Source organism: Dipodomys spectabilis, unplaced genomic scaffold (genome assembly GCF_019054845.1).
Source record: "Dipodomys spectabilis isolate Male_0828 unplaced genomic scaffold, ASM1905484v1 ptg000089l, whole genome shotgun sequence".
In the NCBI taxonomy this organism is placed as follows: domain Eukaryota; kingdom Metazoa; phylum Chordata; class Mammalia; order Rodentia; family Heteromyidae; genus Dipodomys; species Dipodomys spectabilis.
This window is the reverse complement of record NW_024870766.1, coordinates 22,117,125-22,131,400: the sequence shown is the minus strand read 5'-3', so window position 1 is coordinate 22,131,400 and position 14,276 is coordinate 22,117,125. Positions and strand designations below refer to the sequence as shown.

The following is a 14,276-nucleotide window of genomic DNA, read 5'->3' as shown; positions in this document are numbered from 1 at the left end:
CTATTACAATGTCAGTTGAAAAGAAAGCCCTTAAAGATCCCATTAAAGAACCTTTATTTTCCTTTTAATTAAAACTCCTTCATATCTCAACCCCACTTTTGTTTAAAGCTCCTTTTTAGCAATTTCCCCTAGATTCTTTTCCTAGCCTCCCTGCAGAAAAATATGTCCGTTCAAGGAAATATAGGGATGTGGTCATGATATTCATCATTCATCCCTTTTTTCCTCTTAGTGTTTTTATTCTGAAATGCAGAATGGAAGAGAAAGAGGAAGTTCCAGTAACTTTCGGAGGGCGGGGGGTACTCCTCACTATGACAGCCCTGTGTAGCACTTAATAATCGCCACCTACCTTACACTCCCACTGTCGTCACAAAGAAACCCAGGTAGAATTGCGTAGGGATTACAGACAGGACCACGTGCCCAGTGCTCCTTCTATCTATCAGTCCACCTCCTCCTGCAGCAGTGATCATACAGAACTCATGAGATGCCTGTGACAGTTACAGTTCGCCCTTTAAAATGGAGACACAAATGCAAGAGAAGGAAGAAATCACATAAGAAAGAATATTTGTCTGTCTGTCTTTGAGAGGAAAAGGAAATGCATATACAAGTAAAGATGACCACTTTTTGAATATAAGAGTTTAAAATAACCACAACTGAGAAAGCACTCTGCGCATCAATACCTGTGTTTGGGACAATGCGCACCACAGTTGTGGGCCAGGTCACAGTAGCACAGGTCATTGTCAGTCATTGTCAGTGTTCTAGTTTCTTTCTTTGGTCATAGGCCTATGTGGCTGTGCATAACATCATAGAGTTGAAAGGGTTTATGCACACACTGTATTTATGTTCAACGATGAGTCTGAGTACCTACAATTCAAACCATCCCCACCTACCCAACCCTAAAAATACCAGTGGTACAAAGGTTCACCTTGTCAAAATCTCCTAGCAAGAACTAATTGAAGGCCTACAGTTTAGAACATAGTATGAAGTAAGTTCTTAGCATCATCTTTGGCAATTTTTAAAAAATGATTTCAGCGGTACTGGAAACACCAGATTGTTACCCACCCTCCCCTGGACACAGCTCAGCTCAAGCCAGACTTCTTTGAAATTTGCCAAGTCCGATTCCCTCCTTGACTCTTGAATCCTAGATTTGCAAATATATGCTGTGACTCCCATACCAGAGAGCCAGGAGGTCCTGCAGAGAGAAGGTGTTCCAGACAACATCAAAAGTTTCTACAAAGTGAATCACATCTGGAAATTCCGCTACGACAGACCATTCCACAAAGGCACAAAAGATAAAGAGAATGAATTCAAGGTAACAAGCAATCCTTGACATTCTCCCTCCTCTGTGCTCTACTAGGCTGTGGGCTCCTTGGGGACAGACCCTTGGTAAGTAGTTACTTGGTATAGCCCCCAGAAGGGACTCTGGGAATCTTATAGTCTAATGGGTCTTCAATGGTGATGTATAGTGGAATGGGGCTTTTTTTTTTTAACCAAGCAGTCTTTTGGCCTCCAGCTCAAGAATTCTGAGTCAGGATTTCTGACTTAGAATCACTAATTCTGGCATTAGAAATGTTACCCCCCCCTCAAAAAAAATAGTAGTCCTTAGATTACTCTTTGTGAACTCTCATGGTTGACTTGAGTCTTCTCATCCATTGAAGTTCAAACCATTGTGGAAATCTCAGAATATGTATTCTTGACAAAAGTGAGTACAAGGAGTGAAGAAGACAACGAACAGGGAAAAAGCAGCCCAGAGTCAGAGAATGGGTTGGTTAGGTTGCTGGTTTGGTACGTTCCATGGGGGGGGGGGGGGGGGGGGGGGGTTGCTGCTTTTTTTTCCCATTAGAACAGCATGAGATTAGGATTTGGGGGAGGACCCAGAACAAAAGCCTCACATGTGTTGCCTGCTCTCAGTAGTTAGAATTTGCCTTGTTAGTTCAACATGCTTCCAACCAGAAGGGATAAAAGTTCTCATGGCCCCTACTTGGGGAGAAAGCTGCAGACTGGTCAGCAAATAAATGTGATCTTCCTTCTCCTTGAAAAAAAGTGACATAGGTAGATATCCAGATAGATCTCTAGTCAATCAGTATTTGCACCCATACCAAAACTGCTAAGTGAACTCCTTGGCCTCATCACAGATATTCCCTCCTTAAGCTGGAAGTGTTCTTTTAATGTTATTAGCCATGATTGCCTAGTACTGACTCTCCTGGCAACCACACCGCACTCAATTCTCGGTGCTGCCCGCAATAACTCTAATAATTGCTCAGTCAAGAGGTCAGAAAGGGAGTCTGGGATTGTTTTGCAGTTTCAATGGGGCTGAATAAAGAATGAGTCTTTATGCAAGCCGATTTGATGGGTTAAGTAGTAAAGCAAGAAGATCATTGGAAAAGACCATTGAAATGATACTGAAAGGATCCATGATGGCTTTCTAGTTCTTTCTGGGCACTTGTCTTTTTGTCCTCCACTGATCTAATCAGTCTATGATGTAGTTCTCCACCAAGTCAAAGATGCATTGGATTCAAACAGCTAACTTTGTCCAAGTCCTCCACCAACTCCTGCCAAAAGGCTAGCACTGGAGCCCATATCTTCTGACCCCTCCCTGTTGCTTTTTCCACTATCCTACATTTCCTTGTGGCCATCACTTTAAATATTTATCAACAACATAGCAGCATTGGGGAAGGGAAGAGTAAATCTGGCCTCCCCTCCCTGAGCTTCTAGCCTTCACAATCTGTCTCCAAACTATCCTTCCCCAACTCAAGAAACCTGTCCTCACCACAACCCACTCACCCGCCCTCTTCCTCCTCCTCCTCCCCCTCCTCCTCCTCCTCCTCCTCCTCTTCCTCCTCAGCTCCAGCAGGATCCAGCTTTTCTTTTCACAAGCCACTCTGTGTCTATGGGCTGCTTCCTACTGCCTGTGAGCCTCCACCTTCCCCCAGCAAACTCCTGCACACTCTTCAGCATGCAGCTCACATGCCACCTCCTTCCCTTGCATGGATGCACACTTGTGCACTCCCCCCCCCCCCCCACACACACACCTTAAACTTCCCTTTCTCTTCTCCCTGGGCACCAGTATCTGCTTTCCTCCCCATCACCACTAGAACACCTTCTCACAGGGATTCTGCCATAATGATCTCAGTAGCTCTTGGCTAATGCAAAGAAATCCTTCCAGTTGTTTTTTTTTTTTTTTGGTTGTTCTTTGGATAAATGGCACAACTCCAAGGAGTTTTGTAAAGTTGCTGTCCTCTCCAGAATACATTTGCCTTAAATAAGAAAGATGAGGCATAGATACCCAAATCTCATCAACAAAAGAAAACCCTGTCATAAACAGCAGCTGGTACCCAAGGCAGCTGTGGGTCGTCCTGTCCTGAGGCATCTCATCCTGATGAGAAGGAACCCCTGCTCTAACATATTGTTGCCCTGGGATTGAGCGGTTTGGGCAGGCCCAGGGAACTGGCTACTGGGACAATGGCAGTGAAGAGGGAGCCAGTTCTAGAGTGGGTGTCACTGGGACTAAGTAATTAGAATGCAATATTGGGGCAAGTCAGGTGTCTCCTTCAGGGTTTGTTTTGTTTATTTGTCCCATTGCTGGGGTTTGAACACCAGGCCTCATGCTCTCACTAGGCTTTTTGCTTGTGGCCTGGGCTCTATCATTTGGGCCACACCTCTGCTTCTTTCAGGCATAGAAAGATTGAGCTACTGATGTTGTGCCTGAAGCTCTTTTCTTTCCTTAGGATACTGTTGTTCTAACCTTGTGTGACAAGCTCATAAAAGTACTGTTAGCTCTTTCAGATAAAAATAACTGAAGCTTGAGAAGTGAAAAGAGTTTTAAAAAACCAGGCATTGGTGGCTTGTGCCTATAATCCTAGATACTCAGGAGTCTGAGCTCTCTGGATAATAGTACAAAGCCAGCCCATGGAAGAAAAGTCCACTCAAATACCGGAAGTGGAACTGTGTCTCTAGGTGGTAGAGTGCTAGTCTTGAGCAAAAAAGCTTAAAGACCATCCCCAGGCCCTGTGTCCAAGCCAACCACCAACAACAACAAAAAGAAAGAGTTTAAATTGAAATTTTAGAGAACTAGCAAATAACATGACAGCCTGTTTTTGTATTTTGATGCTTCCTTTCTGATGTTGGGGCTCATTTGTTCTGCATAGATTTTTTTAAAGTTTCAGGCAATATACAATGGAGTCATGAATATAGCTTCCACAGCATCTTATTGCGATAGTTTCCTGAGAGAAAGCCTGAGAGAAATGAGCAAGCTTCGTCATTGTGCCATAACCCAGTGCATCTTGGGTAGAAGAAGAGCATCTTGGGGACTTAATTTGTATTATTTTTCAGAGTCTCTGGGTGGAGAGGACATCCTTATACTTGGTGCAGAGTTTACCTGGAATTTCCCGCTGGTTTGAAGTGGAAAAGCGAGAAGTGGTAAGAAGAATCAGAGCTCATTTGTTCTCAAGTGCTTTCTCATCACAGTTGCCCATCTGGGTCGGGCCAAATACTAATTGCTTCTGCTTTGGATTTGAAGTCCCTGGATTCACTTCCAGTAACTTAGGGAATATTTATTGATGATATTCACTGCTATTACCAAGGCTGTAAAGTTGAGCGTTAATAGTCTAGTAGCCCAACTAACTAGAGGAATTCCTGGGAAATAAATGTGATTGTAGCATGCAAAAAAAATTTTTTTTAAAGATTCTCCCTCTTGAGTGAAAACCTGGAGTTTCAGCTCTCCTGATGCTTCTAGATAGCTACATGGCCTTTGCTGCCTAACCACCACGTGGCAGGCCAGTGCCAACAAGACTCCCTAGCCTGTCTGACTTAATTATCATCTCAGAGTTATGACATATGTTTTCTTTCCCCAGCTTTCTCATTCTCCTTTACCAAGAAGTTAAAAACCTCTGCTGCCAGCAGTCACACAAAAGATGTCCCAAAAGAACAGACACAAACTCAAGATTTTTCTGAGTCCCAAGCCAGTTTTATTCATCAATTCTAGCCTTGGTTTCCTTATAGGCAGTAGGAAGCTACTATAAAGCCCCAGCACAGTGTCTCACAAACAGGGTCCAGTCTGGGTATTTTGCATTGGAAGGGATGGTGGTATATTAGTAACTGAGCAGCCCAGAGTAGAACACCACATGGAGATTGGCCTTACAGTAACCTCAGCACTCAGGAGCCCTTCGATTGTCAAATATGCCCTCAGCACTGATCCCCATTGTAAAGGAAAAAGGAAAAAGCAACTAAAGGCAGTCTCAACCAGAGTGAAACCTCCTACCCTGCTGTCTCTACTGCTCTCCAGGCTGAGAGCACATTCAGTTGAACCACAGCCCTACAGCCTCATGACATCCTTTCCTCCTCTCTTGAGACAGCCATCATGGCTGAGACCGGCCCTTTGATTACCACAATCCTCTGCCTGAAAGAATGTGGAAATAGAATGTAACCCATACCTAGTTTACATAAAGGCCCCACCATATTATTGAACAAAGAAGGTTTCTTGTCTTTCTACCCCAAATCTCTCAGAAGTGAAACATCAACTTATCGTGTTCAATGAAGCTGAGGATTTGATGGGATTTTTGTTTTGCAGTGCCAAAGAATTAAAGGTTCACAAACAAAAATCAAACTGAAGTTATCAGATTGCATCAGTACAGTTATGTTCCTATACAGCCAAGGGTCACCAAAAGCATGTTACTTATCTGGTGTACCCTAGTGCCTTCCATGGAAAAGAGGTGGCTGCCACACAGTGCTCAAAGGGTCTTAGTGTTGTACTTCTCACTGAGCAGCAGGGGCCTGACCCACACAAGTATTCTTAATCATCCTTTCTGTATTAGGGATTCACAGAGCCTTTTCAGATCCGTAGAGCTCAAGGTATTAAGTTCTGCAAGGTCATACCAATGATCCTGGCTCTTAAAACATCACACACACACACATACACACACTCACACACACACACACACACACACACACACACACAGAGTTAATGAAAAGTAACATGCTGGTAATAATAAAAGGAGCTTTACTAAACACCACCTTTCAAACATCAGCTGCCTGCTTTATTAGAATATGTAATCTTTTGTTCTGTCAGAATAAATCAAACTCTCTTCTTTTGTCCCCCGCACTGCCCACTCTTAGAAGGCATGGTGGTGTTCTTTTGTTTCTGCTGCCTGGAACATCTGGCTGTCTACTAAAGTTACTGGATTTTTGGTTCAATTCCTGTTGTTGGAAGTCTTCAAGAACAGGGGTACATAGTAGATGCTCATCAAGCATAGGAAAAATGAATTGACATTTCATATTTCTTACAAGCTAATACCAGAATCTGAAAACCAGAAGGTATATTACTGTGACTCTGGAGTTTATTTGCTTATCCTCCTGAAATCTTCTAACAGAGTGCTATGCATTAACCTTCTGTCCTTTAGAATGAATCTCATGTGTCACTGAAGAAATATTAATGCAGTTGATTAATGCAGACATAGCTCAGATCCTAGTGGATCTGAGCTTACTATACTACAAGTGTTCTCTCTTACCTTTCTAGAATCTGAAAAGATCTGAGTTTCAAAATAAATGGGCATCAAAAGTTTCAGATCAGGGTCTCATATGTAGTGAGACCTATTTTAAATCATAGACTCAGTTTTGTTAAGATGTAATTGAACTATTCTTTCTTAGGATTTGTAAATGTATTGATTTTTTTAAAACCTCCCAACTATGTTTTTTCCTGGTACAAAAGTAAATCCTTAAAAATTCTTAAACAAGGTATTTTGTGATTTAGAATCCATAAATAATGGCTCCTTAAAATTCAGCAAGAATATTGTCACATCTCAGCCCTCAACAAAGTCAATTCTCAAAATACACCCAAAATCTGTTCTTCTTCAGTCCCCACCATCAGCGCCATCTACTGGTCTGTTACTGTACTGTACACTAGGAGTAGCCTCATTGTCCTGCTACACCTTTATCCATTCAATCTCTTCTGAACTGGGTAACCAGGCACCAAATTTTAAACTTAAGTAACAGCATATGAATAGGAAGAAAATATAAAATGAATTTGATTCACCTATCAGATTACTTCAGCTGCTAGGAAAAAATGGCTAATTTTAACTGTACTTATACTGAAACAGATCGTAAACATTATCTACAAGGATTTCATTATGTGTACTTAGAAAGTAATATAGCCATAATATCACTAGATTATCCAGAAGACCAGCAATAATTCATTGGCCATAAAATATATAATATTTATTCATGTTTCACCAAGACACTGCTTATGTTTTTTACTGTCTCACAAGTTTCCTCAATCTGTATATTCCCATCACATCAGGTATTTTGTTTGTTGATATTCTTACTGAAGAAACAAGGTGGTTTCTTATGAAACATTCCCATAAGTCTTCATTTTGTAGAGTGTATCCCAGTAGGGTCGTTTAACTTGTCTCTCCGTGGCCTATATTTCTTATAAATTCGTGGTTGTATCTAGAGACAATCTCTATATAAAGTGTGGTAGCAGTATTGGTATTATATATTTCTTGTTCTCTGTCTCCCTCCTATCTTCTCCCTTTTCTTCTGCCTTACTCTCCCTCTCTTTCTCTATTTAATTTTTCAACAAATGCTTTATTGATATAATGAAAGACAAAATACTATTATCTTTATTTCTCACCTGCATCAATAGTTTTCGTGTCATTGGAAAGCTGTCATACTCAATCTCAGTGCATCTAATGCAATATTTGCCTCAACCCCACAGGCTCCAGTCCCTTCACTGACTATCTATCACCTGCTTGGGTCACTCAGGAGAAAAACCTTTGATTGCCACCACTACCTAGCAGCATGTTCAGAATTCATTTTGTGTAAAATACAAAAAAAATTGTTTAATTATTCCATTAGTCCAGGAACTCCATATGATCTTATTCCTACTTCTCTATATATGAGATTCAACATTTCCATCAATGGAAATTTTCCATATTTCTTGAGGATTTCCAAAGACTTTTGAGCATCTTTCTTATAAGCCTGTGAGAATTAAACAGGCTCTTTAAAGTAAAACTTTCTGCATGGCTCAGTTCCCAGCGCATGAAGAGATTCAGTGTAATCCCCTTGCTCTTAGTTCATAGAAAGTGGAATTGGGGAAGAATAAATGCGGTAACTGTCCATATTATTTAATAGTCTAGGAAGAGACAAAATAGATACAAGAAAATGCAATCAGGAGATGCCAGGATGGCTGAGAAGTAGGGCTGAAGAGAAGGCATTGCTCCTACCAGAAGAAAACAACCATCGGCACCATCACACCAGAGAAGCAGCCACAGAGTACAATTAGCTTTGACTCAGTAATCACCATAGGGACTCACAGCAGTGAAGGCCAGGGATAGAACCCTGGGTGTGCTAAGGCTTGCTGGTAATATAGGTCAACAGCCTTTGGAGGGTAGGAAGAACCAGAAGGCACCAACTTTCCATGCAGAAAGACTATAGCAACAGCGTGGCTGTCAACCACCAGATCCATGGAAAAGTAGACACCATTCCAAAACCACTTTGGTTTTGCTTCCTTGTGAATGGCTTGACACATGTTCCAAGGCACCTTCTTTTGAAGGTTGAGGGCTCTCTTGGTGAGTTCTTTCTACTTACTGGTTTTTCTATCTTCTTACCATTTAGACTAAAAAGATACTGCATGCTATCTCAGCTTGCTTCTAATTTAGGCAGGGGACCAGTACTACACATACCATTGTATGAAGGACCACATGATTCTGGTTCTTCCACAGGGCAGGCTCAGTATGCTTCATATATATATACATATATATATATGTAACTATAACCCCTCTGTACAGTATCATAGATGATGCTGTACAGAGGGGTTATAGTTACATCAGTATGCTTTTTTTTGGTGGAAATGATGTGATCTTGTTTGAGAGACATATATCAGTGTAAGGTCAGATCTCGTTAGTCTTTACCCCAGAAAATGGGTGAAGCACTCCTTGGCTTTTTTACAGTTAGATGATTGGCCTTGATGTAGCCAATTACATGGTTGGATGCTGCATCTTAGCCTGGCAGCTTCCACTTTATCATCCGCCTGTTGAACTAATGGCTCTCTAGTGACATAATCAACATGTATACATGAGGTAGCTTGAAATCCATATACACACACACACACACACACATACACACACACACACACACACACACACACACACACACACCCTTTCACTTAGAAGAGTGAATTCAAGTGTTTCAAATCGAATGTTCAAACTAATCACTGGATCCACATGATTCATCCCCCCACCCCTGCCCCTGGCCTCAGCCTGTACAGGTGTTCTTAGAGAACTATCTAGCAGCCACTGTTGTCCATTCCTATTCTCCAGCTCTGACTTCATCAGGCATGTGATCGCATGATCTGGAATCAAATCTCTGGATACTGCTTTGCCCTGCCGCCAACCTCTGTGTTGGCCTTGAGGTTCTCTTTCAAGAAGTGGCCGCTTGAGAGATGCTAGAGGTCAAAGTACAGAGCAGTGCTGTGGCACATGGTGGTCTTGCTGAGCCTGGCCACCTTGGAATGACAGCATTAAGGAGTTGGGAAGCCATAGCCTTGGCAAGGAGACAGATGGCGAAATAGGCAGCCTAGCCTCTTACCTGTCTTTTTCTTTCTCTGTTTTTGTGATAATCAGTTATTAATTATCATTGCCTAAATTCACTCATCTTGCACAGATAAAAATGGTGATATTTTATCATCCTATCTTTGTTGACTTATTGGAAGACTTCTGCAAAAGAAATCTGATTACCCTGAGACATCGAAAAGGGAATAGAATGTTCTGTTCTTTCCCTGTATCTGAAGTTTCCAAAATCATTTGGTTACCAAGCACCTTGCAAGGGAAACAAGAAAATCACTTTGGTTTTGTTTGTTTGGTTTTTTTTTTTTTTAGTGTTATTAGGAGATCCTATACTTGATTGATTTAATTGCAATTGTTATTCTTATCCTTAAATGACTTATTCATATTCAGTTGTGTCATCTTTGCATATTAGGAGATTCTTTGGTTTGCCTCCTGTGTGTTTTTGACAGTACCCACCTAGTCTTACAAAGATCCGATTGTCAAATCAGACATGTAAATCAGGATGCTCACTTGAAGCAAAGACTTGAAGACATCAAGTAACACACACCATATCCTTCAACCCCACAACAATAGTTGAACTCAGAGTAACAGATGACCTTTCTAAGTGAGAGTCACAGGGTTCCTCACAAAGGGAGCACATCTAAACTATGAAATACAGATTAGGCAACATTCCAACTTCTGAGTGACATTCTCTAATCTTGCCTTATGGATTCTGAGTTCATTTACTTGAAGAAATCCTTTGATGCGTGACTTCGTACTAAACATATTCTGAAGATAACAATTCTTTTTTTTTTTTTGGTCAGTCATGGGGCTTGACTGGGCCTGAGTGCTAACCCCTATCTCTTCAGCTCAAGGCAAGCACTCTACAGCACCAGGTACGGTTTTCTGGTGGTTTATTGGAGATAAGAGTTTCACGGAGGAAGTGGCACTGTGGTTCAAGTGTTAGAGCACTCACCTTGAGCTGAAGAGCGCAGGGACAGCACCCAGGCCCAGAGTTCAAGCCCCATGACCGACGAAAAAAAAAAAAAAGAGTTTCACGGACTTTCCTGCCCAGGCTGGGTTTGAACTGTGATCATCAGATCTCAGCCTCCTGAGCAGCTAAGATTACAGGCATGAGCCACCGGTGCCCAGCAAGATAACACTTCTTTATCCTAGCAACTATCCTTAGTCTGTTGACTTGAAGGGTCGAGTGACAAGGAGAGGTGCGCTGAGACTTTCCGAGCCCTGAGAACATTACCCTGGAAAGAGGACCATGGATCACAAGCCAACTTCTTTCATGTCTTCTTCCCACATTCTTTCCTTACTTTCTGATTTGACAAGATGTTCCATACTCACTTGTACATCTCCTGTCCTAAATGTGAAAAGAGCCATTTCTTGTATTGCTCCTGATTGGATTTTTTGTTGTTGGTGGTTTGGTTTGGTTTGGTTTAATTTGGGCCTTTCCAATACTAGGGGCTGAACTCAGGGATTTCGGCTTGCAAGGTAGGTAGTCTACTATTTGAGCCACATCTTCAGCCTTTTTTATTTATGTTTTGAATCGAGTCTTTTTTCCCAAGCCAGCTTGGACTACAAATCCTCCTACTCCTACTTCCCAAATAGCCAGGCTGACAAGTGTGTACCACCACACCTAGCTTTTTATTAGGATATGGAGAAGGGTCCACAAACTTTTTTCCAGGCTGTCCTCTAATTGTATCCAATCTATCTTCTAAGCAGCTAGAATTATATGTGTGAGCCACCGTACCCAGACCATTCCTAATTCTTCATGTTAAAATATCCAAAGATGGGGCTGGGAAGTGGCTCAGTGGTAGAGCGCTTGCCTTGCATGCCTGAGGCCCTGGGTTCGATTCCTCAGCACCACATAAAGCAAAAAGAAAAAAGCTGAAAGTGGCGCTGTGGCTCAAGTGGTAGAGCACTAGACTTGAGCTGAAGAGTTGAGGGACAGTGCCCAGGCCCAGAGTTCAGGCCCCACAACCGGGCCAAAAAAAAAAAAAAAAATCCAAAGATCCCATTGCGGACTGGTGAAAATTATTTGATAGCGATTCATTTTTGGAGGAAGAGGGATTGTTACCAGGGTTTGAACTCAGAGCTTTGTACTTGCTCAGCTGGTACTCTTGTCATTTGAGATATGCTTCCAACCAAGCTTTTTGCTGATTATTTTGGAGACACAGATGGAGTCTTGAAAACGCTTCTGCCAAGGCTGTCTTTGGATGGTCATCCTATGGATTTAGAGTTTTGAGTAACTAAGATTATAAGCATGAGCTACCAGAAGACAGCATGGATAGTCTCAATACATCTTTGACTGTCTCTTCACTGTTACTTCTCTTGGGTAATGAAGGAGAGTGATAGAACTGGTGGATCTGATCAAGGCATATTAAATGCATATCTAGACAATCAAAAGAGCGTCCTCTTGTACTATTTACTTATTCGTGCTATTAAAATGGAAGGTGTAAAAAAGTGAATTAATATGTCCGAAGATAGCCCCAGTTACTCTTCGACTCATGGATTGATAATGGGTTGTATCTTCTTAGGCCCTGTGTGGAGGAATCACTGTCCTTACAAATACTTATTTTCCCAGCATCATCACAATGACAGACCTGATCATAAATGAAGCTTACTGGTATTGAATTTCTTCCTTTTTAACAAATGGCCATTTAAACCTTTTGCCTATTTCTATTAGGGTTTTTGCCTTTTTTAAAACTGTTTTTGTGTTGTTTTTATTACATATATTAATTGTGCAAAGCAGTTTCAGGTGGTATTTTTGCACATGCATATAATGTCATTTGATCATTATCATCCCTTCTATTTCTCTTTCTTAACTCCTCTTTTTTCACTATTGTAGTGTGTTTCATTATTCTCTTTATGGTTCAACCATATTCAGCCCCTTCACCCTCTCTTTTCACCCTCCCACTTGTCCTCTAAAATCAGTCTCCTTGATATTCATTTCTTTTTTTCCTTAGACCTAGATTCTACCTATGAGGGAAAACATGCATGTCTTTCTGAGTCTGGTATATTTTTATTTAATACCACGATGCTAAAAGTTTGTGAAATCTGCACAGTGTCTCTTTGATGATTACATTTACTGATAGATATCTTCTCATATCTTCTTGTTTATCTTCCCTTCTCTTTGTAGTATCTTTAGTACGTATTCCTAGAACAATATCTTTAGTACATATTCCTAGAACAAGGTTTATATTTTGGCAAGCTTTCTTTTTTATTATTATTATTATGTTTAAGTAATTGTACAAGGGATTTGTCACTCAGCTTTTATACAGTTAAATTACTTCTGGATTTTTTTCAGTGTTCATTTAAGATGGACTTGGCAACCTTTTAAAACTTTTAATTTGTTTCTTTCACTAAAAGAACCAGCATTTAAATGTGCTTATTGTAAATCTGAATTACTTTATCACTGGAAGCTTGCTTGGCAGACTTCTTCTAAGGGATTGTCAATGACAATATCAGCCCAATGGCATCCATTTGAAGAGTACTTTTTATCGTTTTCACAGTTAGATCTTCTATACAGCCAGTAAGTCATTATGATTCTATTTGGCTCCACTTCAACAAATGGGTCCTGAAGTGTATATATAGGATTATCTGGCTGTCTATAACTCCCAACTGAGTGCCATCCTGTACCACCTTATGGTACTCCTTTGTGTGCATATGGGCCCGTATGGGCATAGGTCCCCTACTTGACATCAGAGGTTCTCTAGTGCATCTTTGTATCTCCCGTGGTACTTTGTTTCCAAGAAGCACTAGAAAGGTGATAATAATATTGAACATCAATGTATATTTAGTTATTCAAAAGGAAACTATAAGACACTCAGATATTATTTTAAGGGGTATGAGATCGTTGCACTGCCAATATAGAATGGATAACCACTGATTATCCAAAGCCCATTTCATTTGAATATAAAACTCTGCTCTTTGCAGACCTTACTAGTGATCAGGTAACTTGGTCTGCCCACCCTTGTCTCTTCTCCAGGATGGCTCTTGATGGAGACTGGTAGTCGCTGAGGGGGATCATGATAATGCAGAATATGGATTGTCTCCTCTGTCTTTCTTGTCCCTTTGTCATCATTGTTGAGTGCCACAAAAGTCAATATATATGTATGTTCATTTGCTTCTCAGGTAGAAATGAGTCCTCTGGAAAATGCAATCGAAGTGTTGGAAAATAAGAATCAGCAGCTGAAGACTCTGATTAGTCAGTGTCAGACTAGACAAATGCAGAACATTAACCCCCTGACCATGTGCCTGAACGGAGTCATTGATGCTGCTGTGAATGGTGGTGTTTCCCGGTACCAAGAGGTGAGGATTAAGGACTGGTGTTGGACAGAAGTATTCTTAGGGTTTTGGGACTCTCTTCTCAAAGTATGTACTCCATATCAATGAATAAACAATTGGCCACAATTGACACAAATAGAGCCCTTGCCAAAATAGAGCAAAAATTATTTTTCCAACATGTGATATTTTGGGAACAAGTGTGTGTGCGTGTGTGTGTGTGTGTGTGTGTCTGTGTGTGTGAGACAGAGACAGAGACAGAGATTTGGATGAATGAGAGGTTAGGATTATGCAATGCTGGCCTAAAATAATTCCTCTGCATAAAGGTTCATAGGCATAGAAAAGTTTGATTTTGTGTAGATGAGACTTTAAGTGGACTTTCCCCCTGTCTTCTTTGTCCTAGTTAGAAAGATGCACTTATCTAGAATGTGAGACTATCATCTC

General features: G+C 41.1%; 1 protein-coding gene across 3 annotated transcripts in view; it reads left to right on the top strand.

Annotated features, from left to right (window-relative positions):
• The window catches only part of Dock4 (dedicator of cytokinesis 4), a 429,879-nt gene that overhangs the window by 397,732 nt on the left and 17,871 nt on the right, over positions 1-14,276 (top strand). For all 3 annotated transcript variants that reach the window (XM_042684635.1, XM_042684637.1, XM_042684636.1), the window contains exons 40-42: positions 1,143-1,309; positions 4,330-4,416; positions 13,683-13,859. In XM_042684635.1, coding sequence (XP_042540569.1) covers positions 1,143-1,309; positions 4,330-4,416; positions 13,683-13,859 — 431 coding nt within the window. The remainder of the gene's footprint in view (positions 1-1,142; positions 1,310-4,329; positions 4,417-13,682; positions 13,860-14,276) is intronic.